Source organism: Mustela erminea, chromosome 5, assembly GCF_009829155.1.
Source record: "Mustela erminea isolate mMusErm1 chromosome 5, mMusErm1.Pri, whole genome shotgun sequence".
Classification (NCBI taxonomy): Eukaryota; Metazoa; Chordata; class Mammalia; order Carnivora; family Mustelidae; genus Mustela; species Mustela erminea.
Window position 1 is genome coordinate 144,588,112 of NC_045618.1, and position 18,801 is coordinate 144,606,912.

At 50.7% G+C, this 18,801-nt stretch overlaps 1 protein-coding gene across 8 annotated transcripts in view; it reads left to right on the forward strand.

The window, feature by feature from the left end:
* The window catches only part of TRAF3 (TNF receptor associated factor 3), a 117,464-nt gene that overhangs the window by 90,804 nt on the left and 7,859 nt on the right, over positions 1-18,801 (forward strand). For 5 of the 8 annotated variants that reach the window (XM_032345362.1, XM_032345363.1, XM_032345360.1 and 2 more), the window contains 4 exons: positions 6,533-6,613; positions 9,295-9,369; positions 10,971-11,063; positions 14,977-15,117. In XM_032345362.1, the coding sequence (XP_032201253.1) occupies positions 6,533-6,613; positions 9,295-9,369; positions 10,971-11,063; positions 14,977-15,117 (390 nt within the window). The remainder of the gene's footprint in view (positions 1-6,532; positions 6,614-9,294; positions 9,370-10,970; positions 11,064-14,976; positions 15,118-18,801) is intronic. The other 3 variants (XM_032345364.1, XM_032345365.1, XM_032345367.1) reach the window with 3 other exon arrangements.

The following is an 18,801-nucleotide window of genomic DNA, read 5'->3' on the forward strand; positions in this document are numbered from 1 at the left end:
ATTTCACATTTTTCATGCCTTGATTATTTTGGCACGGTTCTATATTGTGTGTGTGTGATAGAGATCAGATCCCTTATCTGTAAGTTAGAGATGTTGGGGGTGGAGGACAGACTTTAAAAACCAATCGATATTACAGTAACCCCCAAATATTTGCCCATTTCTTGCACAAATATTCACTGAGTACCTACTGTGTGCTGGGCACTGTTCTGGGAGCTGTGGGTTCAGTGGTGATGCTCAGCTTCTAGTGGGAAGAAGTAATTAACAGGCAAATGTAACGTGGGGTAGTGATTTGTACTATGAAGAAAAATGCACTAGCATCATGGAAAAAGAGGTGGTCAGGGCTGGCCTCTCCAAGGCAGTCAGGGCCCAGTGTGGGATGAGTGCCCAGAGCGGAGAGAACAGCTAGGAGTGCACAGGCTCTGAGATGGGACTGACTTGGCAGGTGGATTTCAGGAACGGTGAGAGGTGGTGCAGAGGTGATGGGTAGCAGGGGAGAGGGTGGGGCCAGGCACTGGACAGCTTGAGCAAGGGGTTGATGTCAGAGTTCCCCATCAGGTGCAGCACTCTGGCAGGTGCGACACGTAGGCATGGGGTAAGAGGAGAATATAGAGGCAAGGCAGTGTTGGTCTGTGCGACCAGGTACACTGGGACACATTGGGAAGGTAGAGGCAGTGGGATTAGCCCATGGCTTAAATACGGAGTATGTGTTAAGGACAACGCCCGGTGTCTGTAGCTGGATCAGCCGGATGAACTCTTGAGGTGGGGCTTATTGGGGCATCACAGGCTTGAGGGGAGAACAGGGGAGTGGTCTGGGCTACTGGTGCATCTTAGGTGGTCCCTATAGCCTTGGGGACAGAGGCTTGGGACACACTAATGCTTACAGACTGCAAAGAGTGAGATCATCTAGCAGTGCCCAGTATGGAAGGGTCAGCAGAGTGGAGCTCCAGCGCCAGCAGGAGCTGGAGAGGATTTGTGTGTGGGCAGGAGGGGCAGACGTTGCTGAGAGGCTGGGGGGCTGCTGGGGATGACATCTGCACTTGGCAGGACCGTCATTGATGGGACCAAGACGGGAGAGGACCAGAGACATGCAGCCAGGCTGTCCGGCCAGGCAGTTCCTGGTGGATGTTCCTACCGCATTTATTGACCAAAATTTAGGACAGTTTTTGTTTTTTGTTTTTTGGGTTTTTTTATGAAATGAAAAGTCCTCTGCTTAATTTTTTAATTTTTTAATTTTAATTTTTTTTAAAGATTTTATTTATTTATTTGACAGACAGAGATCACAAGTAGGCAGAGAGGCAGGCAGAGAGAGAGAGGAGAAAGCACGCTCCCCAAGGAGCTGAGAGCCTGATGTGGGGCTTGATCCCAGGACCCTGGGATCATGACCTGAGCCGAAGGTAGAGGCTTTAACCCAGGTGCCCCAAGTCCTCTGCTTCATAATCTACATGTTTATTACCTTTGTGCAACTTTCCTGTGTCTGCGGTTTTCTTCTCTTGTGAAGTTTTCTTCCTGTATGATTTCTGTAGACGTTCCCAGCTATTAAGGACTTTCAGGAACCATGGAAAATAGAAACAGGGTTTGGCCTAATAATAATTATATGAATATATGAATTATATGAATAATTCCTTCAGTGAGTCAGTTCAGATGAATGAGACGTGTACTTAATGAGTAACGCGGTAACACACACGTTGGTATGTTGCTGTCAAAGTTATACTTCGCTTCTTGCAAAAACCAGTTATTTTTATTTGCAGAATAGAATCCAGAAATTAATTTCATTCAAGAAAGACTTGTGAGTGTGTCAGTTAGACACTGTGTAAGTAACTGACTCTGAACACCAGACTAGGCTGTAAAGAGACTGGTTTTATTATTATATTTTTTATTTTTTAAAAGATTTTAGTTATTTATTTGTCAGAGAGAGACACTGTGAGAGAGGGAACACAAGCAGGGGGAGTGGGAGGGGGGAAGCAGGTTTCCCGCTGAGCAGGGAGCCCTATGTGGGGCTCAATCCCAGGACCCTGGCATCAAGACCTGAGCCGAAGGCAAAGGCTTAACAACTGAGCCACCCAGGTGCCCCTAGAGACTGGTTTCAAAGTAACAAGTATGGACTCTGAAAAACAACCTGAGGGTTTTGAAGGGGCGGGGGGGCGGGGGGAGGTTGTGGGAGCCTGGTGGTGGGTATGAAGGAGGGCACGGATTGCACGGAGCACTGGGTGTGGTGCAAAAACAATGAATTCTGTCACGCTGAAAAGAAATTTTAAAAAAAAAGTAACAAGTAGGGGTTCACCTGCCCCAGGTCACCGTGGTGACCCCTTCCTGACAGCAGGCCTGGGATGGGGCTCCCCAGTCTCTTCCTGTTGGCTAGGAATGCACTCAGTCTCATCCCTGTCCTGCCGTAGGCTTCTTTTTAGGAAGAGCGAGCAACTCAGAGGCATGTCTACAGCCCAGTCACCCTGACATCCCCACGTTTCCATGTCTTATGAAGGACGTCAATACTCTGGGTGTTGATGAGATCCAGGATGATAAAGCATCAAGCACTTGGCCCGTTACAGCTCGTAGGAAAATTTCTTTCCTACATTGAAACCAGGCTATTGATGTGACATCAGCTGTTTTCAAGTTGTTTTATCTTAATCTGTAAATCGTTAGCATAATCTACTAAAGTGCCAGGAAAGAATCCCCACTCACACATCTAGTCTGGAAACTATCGAATGTGGTGGTCTCTTTTTTTTTGAAGATTTTATTTATTTATTTGACAGACAGAGATCACATGTAGGCAGAGGGGCGGGGGGGTGGGCTCCCTGCTGAGCAGAGAGCCCGAGGTGGGGCTCAATCCCAAGACCCTGGAATCATGACCTAAGCTGAAGGCAGAGGCTTTAACCCACCGAGCCACCCAGGTGCCCCATGAATGTGGTCTCTTTTTTTTTTTTTTTTAAAGATTTTTTATTTATTTATTTGACAGGCAGAGATCACAAGTAGGCAGAGAGGCAGGCAGAGAGAGAGGAGGAAGCAGGCTCCCTGCTGAGCAGAGAACCCAATGTGGGGCTCGATCCCAGGACCCTGAGATCATGACCCGAGCCGAAAGCAGAGGATTTAACCACTGAGCCACCCAGATGCCCCTGAATGTGGTCTCTTTGAACAGTTCTGTTAATTTGTGGAGAGTCAGAATTCTAGCAATCTCCTTTTCTGGGAAAATGTGTACCTTGTAATGGGAATCTATCGTGTAGGCGCAGCCATGGCAGAGGACCGTTCGGTGATGTGTTACTAGGTTGAACATTCCTGTACTCAGCTCGTTAGCAGTCCCGCCGGTAGCTGTGAGAGTGACTGTCACCCGTACACAGCAAGAGACAGGGCCCAGCGTAACGGCGCCGCGGAGCTCTGGGGGCAGCCCCACATGTCCGTCGGCTGGGGCGGGGCCCAGTCGGTGGTGGCGGACTCAGCACACTTCAGGGGACGAGGCAGGGAAATTCCAGGACAGCGTTCCCGTCGGGCAGTGCAGACTGAGCACCCCAGCTACACACTGCACAGGCGTTAGCCTGAGAAGCGCGACACTCTGCCAGCTCTCAGGAGATTCACAGGGTAGAGTTCCGTTTTAGTAAAATTCGAAACAGTATTTTGTCTGGCTCACACTGATGTGTAACATAACTTTTTTAAGCAAAGAAAGTAGAAACGCAAAATTCGGATATTCGGGCGAGGGGTTCCTCCCTGGGGGAAGGTGAGGGGGAAGAGAGAAGGACACACAGGCGAACGGAATCTCGGTTACATTCTAATCTTGGCCGGTGTCCCCCGTGTGGTTCTGCTCTATGACTCCCACACGGGTCACATCTATTCTGTGCCTGTCAGAGTAACGATTAATTTGGTAGACAGGACAACTTACTCGTATGGAGTTAATTCTTATGTATGAGTAGGTTATCTGGTTTTTTAAATAGGCGTGTTGTTTTCCTGGGGCTGCCATAACAACGCGCGCCGCGGAGCTGGTGGCTTAGAACACAGCAGTGTGCTCCGTCGCAGTGCTGGAGGCCAGAAAGCCAGACCCAAGGTCCTGCCGGGGCCATGCTGCTCCTGAGGGCTCCAGGAAAGGCCCCTTCCCGCCTCTGCCAGCTTCTGGAGGCTGTGGTCCTCGGCGTTCCTTGGCTGGCAGCCGTCTGCCTCCCTGCTCAGATGCCACCTTCTGGGGCATGTCCTCTCCCCTCATGAGGGCACCCATGGTTGGAGTCAGGGCCCACCCTAATCCGAACCACCCCCTGCCCTGGGGCCTCATCTTCACTGATTTCATCTGCAAGGACCTGATTTCCGATTGGCTCACTACTGTGGGCAAAAGCCATGAAACAGCGATTCACAGAAGCTATATATGATTAATAAATATCAAAATATACTTACTGGGACATTATTAAGTAATTGCAGATCACAGTTACTGCCTTTTCGACTTGTCATGTCAAAGACTGAAACGTCTGATGGAGCTGACAAGGGTGTAGGAGCATGTGTTCCTGTGACGGCGGGCGTGTGTTTGTGTATGGTTATCGGAGAGCAGTTTGGCAATATCTATCAAAATCCATTTAAAATACCTGTACCCGTTGACAGCCAACCAAGCCTACTTCTAGAAATGTATTCTTCTGGTATGCTCGCGTGTCCGCAGAGACCCTGGCTTGAGGGTACTGCAGGATCTGGCCCCAGCCTCTCCTCCCACCATCCCCCACCCTGCCGTCCTGGAACACGGCCCCCACCCGCTGCCACGTCCTCCTCAGAGCCCTCCTCCGGGAGCTCCCACCCGTGTTCCTGCCGGTCTCCGTCCCCCACAGTGGTGCTCACCTGTGTGCCTGCTGGCCTCCTTGGGCGTCTGCAGCAGCGGGCCAGCACCTGGCACATACCTGGCCTGGGGAATGGAGGTGGGCTCAAGGGCAGGCCCCAGGGGGAGGTGTGGCCTCTGCGGAACGTGGAGCCTGTTACCTCTCCAGGCCTGTGACTGATCAGGGAGGGAGGTTCAGCCACTCCCCTGAATTACAGATCAGGCAGGGAGGTGAGGCCATTTGCCCAGGGTTTTCCACGGAAAGACAAAGCCTTGGGATGCCTGGGTGGCTCAGTCCTTAAAGCGTCTCTCCGGCTCCCTACTTGGTGGGAAGCCTGTTTCTTCCTCTGCCACGCCCCTTGCCTGTGTTCCCTCTCTCGTGGTGTCTCTCTTATTTGTTTATTTAAATAAATAAAATCTTTAAAAAAAAAAAAATAAAAGGGAAGAAAGACAGACAAAGCCTAGACTTGGTGGCACCTGGGAACTTGGGGGTTCTGAGCACAGCCAGGCAGAATAGAAAGCCAGTGCCGCTGCCCGCTGTCCCCTCTGCCCTAAATATGGTGCCTTTTATGGGAGGCCTGCTGGTAGGCTCAGTCCAGTCAGGTACTTTCTACTGAGCTCCGAGCAGTTGTGGACGTGCCCTCTGAGGGCTCTGCAGGCCTCTGAGGCCCAAGCCCAGGAACAGAGCCATCTCTGGACTACATACCCCACCCGAAGTTCGGAACACACCAAAGAAACCTGAGTACGTGCCTGGTGTCTCACCTGGGCCCCCGTTGCCCTTGGCCCACACTGTGCCTGCCTAGTGGGACTGAGACTCTCGGCTATGTCCCCCACTCTCCCACACCCCCATCATTCAACATCACAGCAGCATGACTATGGAGGCCCTAATCTGAAAAATCCAGATGAGAATCAGAAGTATCCCAGGGTCATAAGGAAAAGAGCACCAAGTTCGTTCTTGCTCGGTGATGTGGCCTCCAGGAGCCTGTCCCACAAGTTGTGTTGCATGGCCTGCAGTTACAGGCCTGTCTTGTGGCCCTTTGTCATGTGTCTGGTGATGCTCTCCAGGGCTCTTGGATTTGATGTCCTGGTGACCAGCTCTCCCTGTAACTGCTACTGAACAGATATCCGTCCAGCAGGTGCCTGTGGCATGGGCTGAACGGTAGTCATCATCCAGGCCCTGCAGAGTTGAAATGTATACCATCCAAAGAAGGGCTACACCAGCATTTGTCCCTAGTTTCCATGCATTATAGACAACCTAGTAAAATTCCAGGGCAGTAATTTAAATACCCAGTGGCTCGTGCTGTTTGCAGGTGTTGGAAAAGCATCATTTCCAGATCCAAACCTGAGAAGCCAAAGGAAAACCACCCGTTTCTCCAGCAAATAGAGTCTGGACCCTGGGCTGCTGTGCGAGCAGCCACAGGGCCAAGTCTGCCCGATGCCCATGGCCCAGGGTGGCGTCCACACAGACGGGCGATTCCTGGTGGGCGCCGCTCTGGGCTCCCTCCCCCCACACCACTGTGCCTCCTCATGTGGCCCTCACCTGTCAGACTGGGGTGGATCTCCCAAGATGCCTTGTGTTTTGGCTCTCAGACTTCAAGCGTGAGGACTCCCCGAATGCGTCAGGAGCCAGGGAAACCGGGCCAGGGAGCGGAGTGCCCTGTGGTGGTTCATGGTGACGTTGCAGATACCGGTGGCATCTGAGGGAAGGCAGGTGGTGTGTCTCAAAGTTGACGACGCTTTCTCTTTTTCCTCCAGAAACATGAAGACACGGAGTGTCCCTGTGTGGTGGTGTCCTGCCCCCATAAGTGCAGTGTCCAGACCCTGCTGAGGAGTGAGGTAAGGGGCATGGCCAGGCCTGCGGAGGAGCTGATGACAGCCTCAGGACTAGCAGCCTGACACTCTGTCCTTCCCCAGTAGCTGAAGTCGAAGGTTTTCATGGAGCACGAGAGTGACATGTAGAAAGACAACAGAGAACCTCATGCTATTTTGGGGCATCAAAAATTTCAGAAGCAAGCAAATAAATGCTACAGAGTGGTTAAATTCAGAGCAAAATATGGTTAAGAACTGAGAAAATGCAAGTACAGTGCAAGCAAAGGTCATAACCTTGTAGGTTCTAAAAAACTTCATTTTATAATCTGTAAAATAGGAATTCCTATAAGATTATCTCAAAATAAATGATGTTACAGACACTGCTGACCCGCTTGGCTGTGTATGCTGTGCAGGGTTGGTGCTAGGGAGCAGATGGGCCTGGAGGCGGCCCCCACATTTCAGGGACCAGCGAGCAGGGCCCAGTGTAGCCTCCCCAGAGGTCATGTGTCTCACGCTGCCCTTGGGCATGCTTTCTTTAAGGCAGGTAGATTTACATGAATTTAATTTGATCAGGATATATCCAGATGGAGAAATTCCAAGGTTTCTTAAATGGTTTGCCACCTGGTCCTGATCTGGAGCCCCTTTGATTGCTGTTTGGGGAGCACCTGGGGCTCCTGTGCCCCCTGGTCCCCCCACAGGTCCCTCAGGCCCGGGTGCTCTCATCTAAGGAGGCTGCTCCCCTCAGCGTTTGCAACAGCCTAGAGTTTTACCCCCGAACATTGGCGAGGTGAGGGTTGGTGTCTTATATCCCCACTGAGCAAGAGGACCTCTGTGGGCCTGGAGCCAGGGACACAGGGTACAGAGAGGACCCCCAGAACCCCTCTCGGCCAGAGCACGTCCTCCCAGGAAGGTACTCTGCTAGGCCAGGGCAGGGTCTTCCTGGGCGGTCATGGCCCCAGACCTGTAGTGTGCCTCTGGGAGTGGCAGGGAGACATGTATGGATTTCCACAACTAGGAAATCCCTCTGCTGAAGCGAATGGGTGACGTGTCTACAGTATTGAAGGGATCACCAGGGTTTTATACGCTTTCCAGAATTTTCAGTCAGGGCTACCTGAATTAGGGACAGAAGCTAACTCCATTTGCCTCTAAGTTATTTTTCTTTTAAAAATCTTTAAACCTGCATTTATCTTGGGTTTCTGGTAAATGATGCTACTGGTCTATAAATTATCCTTGCCTCTTTTCCTAAGCTCTTGTGAGGGAGCATGATAAAGGCTCTAAGAGGAATGATAATGAGCCAGTTTAGGAGAAAGCGTGACCCTGAATTAACAGTGGCCCAATGAAAATGACATCAGACCCCTGTGTCCCTAATTTTAATACCAGAGGTGCTGGCTGGATAGGTTCATGATCATAGCACTGGCCTGAAAAAGTAGATCTTAAAACTTCGAAGGTGACATTACTACGCATGGTTTCACGCTATGTCTCTCTGCCAGTCACCTGGGCTCTCCCTTTTGGGCGCGTTCCTCCAGGTGCCGGCCAGAGCTTCGTGGCCAGTGTGCTGGTCTGCTAGAATTGTGACCACCATGGTCTGCCATGGCTCAGAGACCTTCCACAGAGCTTGACCCATAGGCTCCCCGGGACTGTGGCCCTTCTCTGCAGCCCTCGCCACAGGCCTACTCTCCTCCCTGTCCTAAGTACTGACCTAAAGGGGAAAGACTCAGGAGCTTTTTGTGCTGGTGTATAGTGGCCAGGCCCAGGAGCCTCTGGGAATGTGTGTGTACACAGAAAAACGCGCGCCCAGCTCTGCAGTGCGCTTAGACACCCCCTCTCCTAATTCAGGGTCTAATTGTTCTCTATAAAGAAGATCTATCCTTAGAGTCTCCTGATGAGAATTTCTTCAATAAAAGAAGCTGTCCTTAAATCGTATCAGCCTAATGAGTAGTACTATGTCTTTAAAATGTAGATGTTTCAATTCCCTTTTCTCTGGAGGGGGTATCATAAGTGGTTTTTATTTGACAATTTGCCAATATTTAAGCTGAACAAAGGGGTTTTTCCTTTTACAAGGACTTATCCTCTCCCGGTCTCTCTTAATTTGCTTCTATCAATTAGAGGTGACAAGACTAAGATTGTTAGAATGACCTTAGCGATCTGTGAGAGGCTACATGGGTTTATGGGCACTCAGAGGGAAAAAAAAGTCTTTCCAGAAGAAGGAAAAACTCATCTTGTTATCTTGAGTATTGAGAGTAATGGTACATCGTGTAAGCTTGCTTCCAAAATATATTTATTTTTGTGTACCGTATATTAGGTGTGTGACCCAGTTACATCCTGAATGCTTTCTCTTTTTTGTGTTTCATGCAACTTTTGTTTATAGTCTTTAAATGTTCATTTCAGTTTACGTTTCTCCCTTTCTTTTTAAAATGCTGGCGCTGCAGACGGCATGTCACATTTTGAATAATTTGTTCTAAAGAAACTGTAGGTTTAAGAAATGTTACAGTAACCGTATTTCTGTATATTGGCGTATATATGTGTATACCCGTGACAGTAGTGTAAATTTACTGCCTTGAGCCCAGGAAGCAGGTGGTGTACACACACCTGTAGCTGATAAGCCCCCTTCGGGACAGTACAAACCAGATGCTCTCTGTGCCCTTAATGTGTTTGAACATTTTCATGCAGACGCTTGTGCCACAACTCACGTCTCTTTCCCGTTGCAGTTGAGTGCACACTTGTCAGAGTGTGTCAATGCCCCCAGCACCTGTAGTTTTAAGCGCTATGGCTGCGTTTTTCAGGTCAGTATCCACCATTTGTCCTTCCCGGTCACTGACATTCTGCCATGAGAGAAAGTTACTATCTTAACATCTTAACATGCAAGTTCTGGACCTGTAGTCTTTGTCATGGAGCCGAGTCACCGTGCTGCATGGGTGGCAAAAGCCACATGCAGCCACTGTGGGCGCTCGCTCTCCATGCCCGTGGTGTTCTGAGACCTGAGGAGGACACCGGTGCTGAGAAGGAAGTCAGGGCGTTAGCAGAACGACTCCATCTGAAACCAGCTAGGCAGTGGGACAAACAGGACTGACAGTCGTGGGGGGGGTTCTGGAGAGATGGCTGTGGAATTGGAGCGAGTACTTGAATGTAAGTGCATGTCAAGCCAGACACGGTTGGGCGGCGTGTGCATCAGTACACAGCTGTGAGGACCGCGCTCGTGTGTCCTGTGGCATCTCCGCCACCCCTCGCGGAGCAGCCGTGTGGAGAGGGCGTCTCTGTCACCACCACACTCAGGCTGCCAGAAACCTGTGTCTGGGGTTTTTTTGTTTTTTAACACGTCTGAGATTGCTAGTGAATTTGAACTGAGTTTCATTGAAACGTGTGTCTCAATTTTAAAACTGATCAGAGGGCAGTATCACAATTAAAGTATTTTATATTTAATTTTGTGTATTACCAATACATTGTTATGAAATCAGTACAGCGATACTGGCAACTCAGTATTTTCTTAGAAAGTAAAGAGCCCTGAGAGTGACTGTAGCCCACCCTTTGTCTCCGTCTCTTAACGAGACGGAGCGCTCGCCACTGTTATGTCGTATGTAGTTCCATTCATTCTGTGTATGTGTATATATATGTTTATATAGAGCGGTACTTATATCAACATATATATATGAATATTCTATGTACAGAGTATGTGTTTTGGAGATCATTAAAATGCTATTTGTGGCTTCTTAATTTTCTAATCCCAAAACAAATTATATTTCCATATGGATTATTTCCTTGCATATACAAAGTACTATTTCATGTGCTTATTACTGACTCTGATGTGGTCTCCATCTTATGTACTCTGTAGATTGTTTATGTTTTGTATGTAACTTTCCAAGTATACTTAGAACAGTGAGGAGCAATACGTTTTCTAATATAGTATTTTTCCCTAATAAGTTAATATTCTAGAAGATTATTTAGAATGCCACTTTGACTACATGTTCGCTCACTAGATTATTGTAGCACTGCCTAGCTGTAACTGCAGGTGTCTGCACATTTCCCATTTGTAGCTTTAAGGAAAAATTTATAAAAGAACAAAAGTGAGAGGTCTAAGATTTAATTTCTGGGGATTACAAATATGAAATGCAGATGAGAAGGCGCTTGGTAAGAAGTTGGAGGAGTAAAGAGCATGAGCTTGAGCTCGCTGTAGACTTGCAGGCTGTCTGTCCTGCCAGCCTCCCCACCTGCACTCGGCAGAGCGGGCGCCGCCAAGCGCGGCCCCTCAAAGGCGTGGAGACCGCCCGCTAGCCGTACAAGAGCAGGGCCCCCCTCCATGTGTAGCGCTGGGGTTAGGTCATGTGTTAGTCTTGCTGCGCTCCATGATGGAGTGATGGCTTAATGCACTGCGTCTCTGTTCTCGCAGGGGACAAACCAGCAGATTAAGGCCCACGAGGCCAGCTCCGCGGTGCAGCACGTCAACTTACTGAAAGAGTGGAGTAACTCTCTAGAGAAAAAGGTAACGCCAGACTGCTTCTCGCTTTTGTTGGCTTTTAATCATTTCTTCAAATTATTTAAAGAAGAAAATCTTTTTTATAGTTACTAATGGTTTTGGATAAAAGAAACAGTATCAAGAGAATGTCCAAAAAGTAAATTTCTTTTCACATGACCTTGAGCTCATAAATGAAGGCATTTGTGTGTGTTTGTTCTTTGTTTGTTAATTGCCAAGCAAGCATGCAGTGCCCACCCTCCGCCTTTTTTTCCCTAAATCACATTGTGGTTAACTTAGCATTGACCTAGAATGGGGATTCTCAGACTGCCAAACCTCCCCATCTCTCCCCATCAGCCTCGTCTTTTTGTAAGTAAGTTTTATTGGAATGCAGCCATACTCATTCACTTCCCTGTTGTCCATGGCTGCTTTTGCAGAGTTTAGGAGTGAGACAGAAACTGTACGGACCTCACAGCCCAAAATGTTTGCCCTCTGGCTCTTTGCAGAAAAAGTCTGCGGACTCCCAGTCTGGAAGGTGACCCGGGTTACGTGCTTCACGGTTCTTTGTCTTTTCTGAGCGATGCTGCCCCCCACGGGTGTTACTGCGACTTCCTCACCGGATGCTTTGTGGAAGCGGGGTGCAGGGGCACTTGTCCTCCAGCTGGGCTGCTTCTCAGGGGGCCTGTGTGGTGGGGGCTGCCGCCCCCTTAGCAGGCGCCTCCCCCATGTAGTACTTCTTCCCCGGGGGTTCTCCCTCCGCGGTGCTCCCCTAGGCCAGGCCTTCTGTTCACGAGGAAAACGTGGAAACCTCGAGGAACTGATAGAGAAGAAGTTGTGACAGGGTCTCTCACTGTGGCTTCTGTACAAAAACAGAAACACTTCAGTATTCAGGAAGCACTGGTGGAGAGCTTGCAGCGGGAGGGCACGAGGTGAATTAGAGCGGCCGGTAGGACTGATGTTTATCTTCTAAAGATTTGCAGAGATTTGAATACCTTGTTTCTGGCATGAAATCCAACCAATTTAAAAACAGAATGTGTTTGAACAAGTCCAGAATTGTTAATCAGAAGACTTGTGTGAACGCTGACATAAAGTAGCTCTTTCAATACGAATGTTGATGCTGAAGGTGAGAAGCGACGGTCACACGTGCGAGTGCAGGTGCGGCAGCGGGAGGGTCCCCTTCACTGGTGACACAGACTGTGTGTGTGAGGAGTCGTTTGTGACTTCTGCAGGGACACACAGTACTCGCTCTGAGCTAACGATGGTTTACGAAAGTCTTCCCCTCTGTTTGAAGAATGTGTTGTTTCTGCTTTTTAAAAATGGTAGGCACCGACGGCAGGGTTCTCTGCCTCTCGTGGACTCGGCTTCTCACTTAGGTGACAGGTTCTCTCTCGTTGAAGATGGGCCGATTGCGCCCCAGTGCGCGTACGCGGGTGTGACGCGGGGCCGCCCGCGGGCCGGTCGGGGAAGGTGCCCGCGAGTCTGTCCCCGGAGCCCAGGCTGCCCCCAGAGCCGAGCCCCGCGGCGCGGGTGCAGGGTGACCCCGGCAGTAGCGATGTGCCCCCACCCCCCGCGGCGGTGGCCTCGCTCCCCGGCACGGCGGCGTGTGCACCCCTGGAGGTGCCCGGCCCCGCGGCTTCCCGGCCCGCGAACACCCCGTGCGGACGCGGCCTGTCCCCTGCGAGGGCGGGACGCGCTGCCACGCGCTGCAGCAGCGCACCCGACGCCTTCGCCCCCTTCCTCTCCCGGTCTCTGCCCGCAGAGTGACCCCGCGCGCCGTTAGGACCGCGAGCCGGGCCGTGCCTGGTGTTTGCGCTCAGCGGAGGGGCCTGTGTCTTCACTGGGCCCAGAGGCGAAGACCAGACAAAGAACGGAGATACTCTTCTCTTCCGAGCATGGGGATCTATTTTCCGTTATACAGTTACTCAGTTGGAATCTCAGGTTATTGTGTCCACGTGTACTGGAAAACAGCATGTTTGAGTTGGTTCAAAACCCCGACCCATCACATTCATGTCAAGTTAAGGAAACGCTGTTTTGTAAAATGTGGACTTGAGAGCACCCATCTTCCGAGTTAGGGGAGCTTACAGGGAACTACAGAGTGCCCCACCAAAACAGGCTGCAGTAAATGTTGTTCTCGGTGAGGAGGGCCTTGGGGAAGGACGGGGGACTCCTGCGTTCATCTGCCTTCGGAACGTTCTGCTGTCTTCTTGGAAACACACCTGCCAGGTAGACTTGCCCATACACGTCATGTCTACGTGGTGGACGGGGGAGAGCTGGGTTCTGCAGGGTCCAGGAGTTGGATTCTTTGACTAAAAGAAATAAGTAAATTTTTACATCAGGGAGGTCCCTAAATCAAGAAGTCAAGCGTTTAATATGACGTGACATGTGCTCATTCATGTGAGGTGCTTCTGTGCATCCTCAGGTCGCTTGTTTTGTTGTAGGGGAAAAATGGCCATTGTTTCTGGAAATATTACCGAGATTTTTAATCAAAATCATTGGCATGCATGCAGGCTATTTCTTTTTTCTGGATATGAGACTAAAGAGTCTGGGAATCGTGTCCGGCTTGAGAGATGGGAATGAGTGAGCCATAGCTTTGGGAAAGGCAGACCCACCTGCAGGAATGACCCGTGGCCCGTCTGTATCGCCTGTGGGAGTCCAGGGGTGGAAGCGTATATTTCAGAGGAAAGTCCATGGGTGCTGAGTGACATGCTAGGCAAGTGACAAGTTCTTTTGCCTGTGAGACATCGCAGATTTCGTGTTCCTCAGTAAATACGCATTTGTTCTAAAGTGAAGCAGACTGTGTCCTGGGCGCTGCCTGGTTGCCTGTGTTTAGGCAGGTTCTTCGCAGGGACGTTAGGAATCCGTGCTTTACCACACCCAGGTCTGTCCTGGGATGGCTTTGGGCCATCGCGTCAGGTGTTGGCTGGTATTCGGGGGGCACATCTGAGTGGAGGTGTCACAGCATTCCCCAGGGAGCCTGCTGTCTTCGGGGGCCACAGCCCAGTCCGTGCATAGGCGCATCTGTTGGGAGAGAGACCTTTCCGAGGGCCAGAGAGCCCCATGGAGAAGTCTGGTGAGAAGGTGGCCTTGTCAGACTTGCGCGCGGACTCCTCACCCGGGGGCTTTTAAGACCAAGTTAAATGGGTTCTTGGGAGCTAGTTATTTCCTAGAAAGAGATTTTGAAAAGGTCCGTGGTGGGTTTAGAACTGCTCCCCCAGCAGGCCCTTCCTGGGCTGACATGGTGTTGCCTGTCTTTATATACTCGGTTTCCTGGAAGGTCTTCTTGGGCCACAGGCCGGGCACACGGGCTCCGCAGCTCCGGGTCTCTGCTGCAGGGCTCGTTGTCAGCCTGAAGGAGTAAGTGAGGCACGAACGTAGCTTTGTTATTCTCTCTGTGCTTTCCCCTTGTGTTGGGAGAGCTTTCCAAAGTTCAGAAGAAGGCCCACTGGTGGAAGTGAGATAATTCACTGGGCTGCAACTAGTTCTTTTTAAAGTAAAATAGAATAAAAGAGAAAGTACCAGGACACATGGAAATGACTAGGGCGAGGATGGTTTCGGGATACCCGTTTCTCGGGTGCACACAAACACACACGTCTGTATACGTGGGGTGAGAGGTGAGAACGTGTCTCCTGGTCAGTTTGAAAGCCAGTCTGGTAGAAGGTTTATTTTTCAGCAAAAACTGTGGAAAGCGTGTCCCGTTCGTTCTGCAAGGCGGCTACTGCTGGGCTTTGCCTCACCACAGTTCATTACCGGGGCGCAGAGTGTAGGGTTTCCTGTTCGTTACCAGGACTTCCGTTTCCTGTGGAAAGGGATTTTTGTCCCCTGGAGCTTCCTCCGGGGAGCTAGTAGAGGGCCTGTATTGTGAAAATGCAAGTACTGTCATTGTAATTGTCATTAATTAATAAAACCACTTTTTGTTTCCTTAATTCAAGAATTTCTTTTTCAGGTTTCCTTGCTACAGAATGAAAGTGTAGAGAAAAACAAGAGCATACAAAGTTTGCACAATCAGATATGTAGCTTTGAAATTGAAATTGAGAGACAAAAGGAAATGCTCCGAAATAATGAATCCAAAATACTTCATTTACAGGTAAGAAGTTTAAGATGGTGGCTGGGTCAAAGGGTGAGCAACATGTCTGTGTTCTCCTCCCAGACTTTCTCAGGGAGCTGTTTGAGCAAAAGCCCTGACCTTTGTTAAACAGACAGCCTGTTTCTCTGAAGTGTAGACTGAGGACCTGGGCCGCGGTTTCTTCCCCACTTTTCCCTGGAGAGCAAGCCCACTGGCTCTCCTCTGTGTCTTTGATTCGCTCTTGGTGAAGTCAGACTTAAAGCCTGCGTTTTAAAAAACTAGCTGTTTTTATTATTGTTTAAGATTACATATTGTTCAAGAGTAGTTATGTGTAAAGTTTCACTTCCTGAAGTGAAGTGAAGCCGATCTGTTTTGTTCTGAGTGTTCTGGCGACACATACCCCACTTTATCTCACCACAGTGATCCAGATGTCCCTCAGAGCAAACGCGCAGACCTTTGCTGCTCTGAGAAAAGGTGATCGGGTAAAGAGCCTTCATTAGAATGTTGCTTCTCGTTTGTTATCAGCACAGGTGCTTGTCGGTACCTTGTTCCTGCAGATCTTACCCGCACACTAGTGTCCTCACCCCGTACGTCTGTTACACTGATTCCCACGTGTATCACACACCTCCATGGAAAAATCACTACTGTGTTTCCAAGATGGCTTTTTAGTGCTTTTAGTTAGATGTGTTTCCTTAAATTATCTGGAAGATAAATTATTTCCAAGAGCTCAGAGTCACGGAGTCTTTGAGAATATCTTTCCTTGCATTTTACCATCAGAGATTACTCATAGTGGCTCGAATGGCATAGCGATTTATTAAATTAATTTCATCTGTGTTAAAACCTTGTGCTTGTCCAGAGACGAGGAAAAACACAATGAAATAATAGATTGTGTTAGGAAAGGTAAAGTCACTGGTATTGAATCAAGCCAGAACAAGTATGTCACGTGAAACAGCAGCAGGCCTCCTGCCGGCGAGTGCCCGTGGGAGTGTGGTTCGGGAGGCCCCACTCAGCTCCGAGCTACTGGCAGCCTAACTGCGGGCCTGGGGCTCTGGGACGTGCGTGGAAAGGACACAGAAGTTGAAGCTAGACTGGAAAACCCCCTTAACAATAGCAACAGAAGAATGAGTAGGTAGTAGGTTCATTTGTACAGCATCCTTTATAACCAGAAAGGTGAGGGTCTCTGTCATGAGGTCATCGGGGCATTTGTCGGAACCTCTGATACCGCTACCTGCCTCCGCCATTTCCCCCTCTCCCGGGGTCAAAAATTTGAACTTACTTTAATTTACTTTTTAGTAGAGCTTAATCGTTCTACTGTGTGTGATGTATATTTGAACACTTTGGTGATGGAATAAACTGAGATCTAGGAAAGGAAGGGGGAAAGCAGGTCGCTGGTGCCCAGAGCGTGGGGGCTGAGCAGCCGGCCAGTCTGTGCCCCTGATGGGTCCTAAGTAGGAGGGCGGCCACTCGCCATTGCTCTTCTCCGCAGAGAGGAAGGCATGGCGGGAAACAGACTGGGCGGGGAGAAAGGCACGCAGATGCCTGCGCGTGCCACGCCTGATCTTACGCAGTGCGTTGGGACAGCGCTCCGCCCTCTGCCAGCGGCTTCTGAAGACTGAACCCGTCTGGGTGACGGTGTGATGGCAGAGGTGGCAGCCTGTGCTTCGCTGTGGGGCTGGCCCTGCGCGCAGAGTCGGGGCTCTTTGTCTTGAGGCAACGTGGGTGGGTGACCTCCGTGGCTGGCCCCCCGAGGCGCTGGCTGTCTGTGAAGCACGCTCGGCCTTGGGGCATGTCGCCACTGTCCCTCCGGAGCCTTCACCGCCCACCCTGAGCCTGGCTCTTGGTGCCCCGCGGACTTCCTTCCTCATCCCAAAGCCTTCCTGTCGCCTTCCCCTCCCCTGCCCTCCTCCCTGCTCCCCCAGCCCTGCGCGTTGGACCACCACAGTGACCCCAGCCTTGTTACCTCCCTTGTCGGACTCTCCAGGACACCCCAAGACCCTGGGGATGGTGGCAGCACATACGGATTGCAGAATTCCTGAGGGCCGCGGGTACACACGGGGACAGGGATGTGATTAGAGCTGGCCAGTGGGAGTGGAATTCAAGAGTGTGTTTGCTTTTGCTGGCCCAAGAAGGACAGTTTCTTAATATTTTTCTTTTTAAAGAACGTGTTTAAGACCACCTAGATGTCCGCTTACTTTGTGTCCCTGTTGTTGGCAGAGGTTAGAGGAGCTGGTCGTTCTGCAGTCCCGGGTGTGGGACTGAAGCCACGAGGTGCACTGTCCCTCCCCAGCCTCCCCCCGCCCCCCGCATGGTCCCCTTGGCGCAGTATTTGGTACAGAGGTCCCAGGGACTGGGCGGTGCAAGGGGCAGGAAGAGGGACCACGGTGGAGCCCCCGGGTGCTCCCTGCGCGGGCTGACGGGCTGACGCTCCGGCAGCGAACCTTTTGATTAGGATTTATTTACTTTGCCTGCAGTCGGTTCCATCTCTCAGCGCCTGGCTTCTTTTTCTCACGCAGCCTACACCTGCATTTAAGGTCTATTTTTATAGAAAGATGACAGCAGCTGCGTGTAGACCACTCGGGAGGAATGAGATCGTGTTTGCTGCATTCTGCAGAGAAAGTGATCAGTGGCGTGTTCTGCTTGACTCGCCAGCACGTACACAAAGGAGAGGAGTTTAGAACCACCACATCGTCTCTTGCTGGGCGAGGGGGGCCGGTGCTCCTTTAAAGTGAGCACCCTTGGTGGAACCTTGTCTGTGTGCACACCATGTGCAAGTGTGCAAGCGCGTCCCCCTGCCCCAGCCCCATGTGCCGGCTCTGTCACTGAGCTGGCGCCCGGGCCCCTGCGGCAGCCCTCCCCTCCTTTCCCACCCACGGTTCTGGTCCTGAGCTCACCACGTGCCTTTGCGCCCACTGCCCCGTGCACAGCAGTCAGGTGCTGGGGAGGAGGCCCCCTGTGTCACCCCCATTTTATCCCACGGGCATGAAGCTGAGGGGTGATGCTGGCTTGTCCCAGGCCGGTGTGCAGTTCACTCAATGAGGACCAGGCCACAGAATGGCATCCCTGAGAGCCACCACTGATGACAAGGGTTTCCATTGACCTCCCTTGTAAACGCACCAGTATCCCCAGTACCTCGACTGGTGGCGATGACGGGTAGGGTTGTGGGAGCCCTGCAGGGGCTTGTCAGAAATACATCATGGCTCAGGGGGCAGGGGGCGGGGGGGTTGGTAGTGCTGCCCCCGGAGCCCAGACTTCATGAACTAATTAAATATGCCCCCAGACACATGGATTTAAACAAAATGACGTCAGTGTGGGAAGAGGTGTTCTTTACAGAAAGCATTTTTCTTTTTCAGTGTTAGCTAATATCAGGTTTTCTTGGAAAGAAGAGGAAGAATGACCCTGTACTTCTACCCCAGAAAAGTAACCCAAGCCTCTCGTGTTTGTTCCTTGGTGGTTATTCACAGCCAGCAAAGCTGCTGAAACTAAATATTTAAAAATAGGCTTCCGAAAGGAGAAGTGAGCTCAGCAGCCCCCAGGGCACTCCCCCGTCCGGCCCTGCAGGTTCAGAGGTGGCCCAGTTACTCACTGGCCCTCACTGGGGGCCAGACCACCCAGCCTGCATGGGCTGCACTTCAAAAAATGCGAATCCTTTTTAGAAGTGAAACCCTGGGGGCACCTGGGAAGCTCAGTCAGTTAAGCATCTGCCTT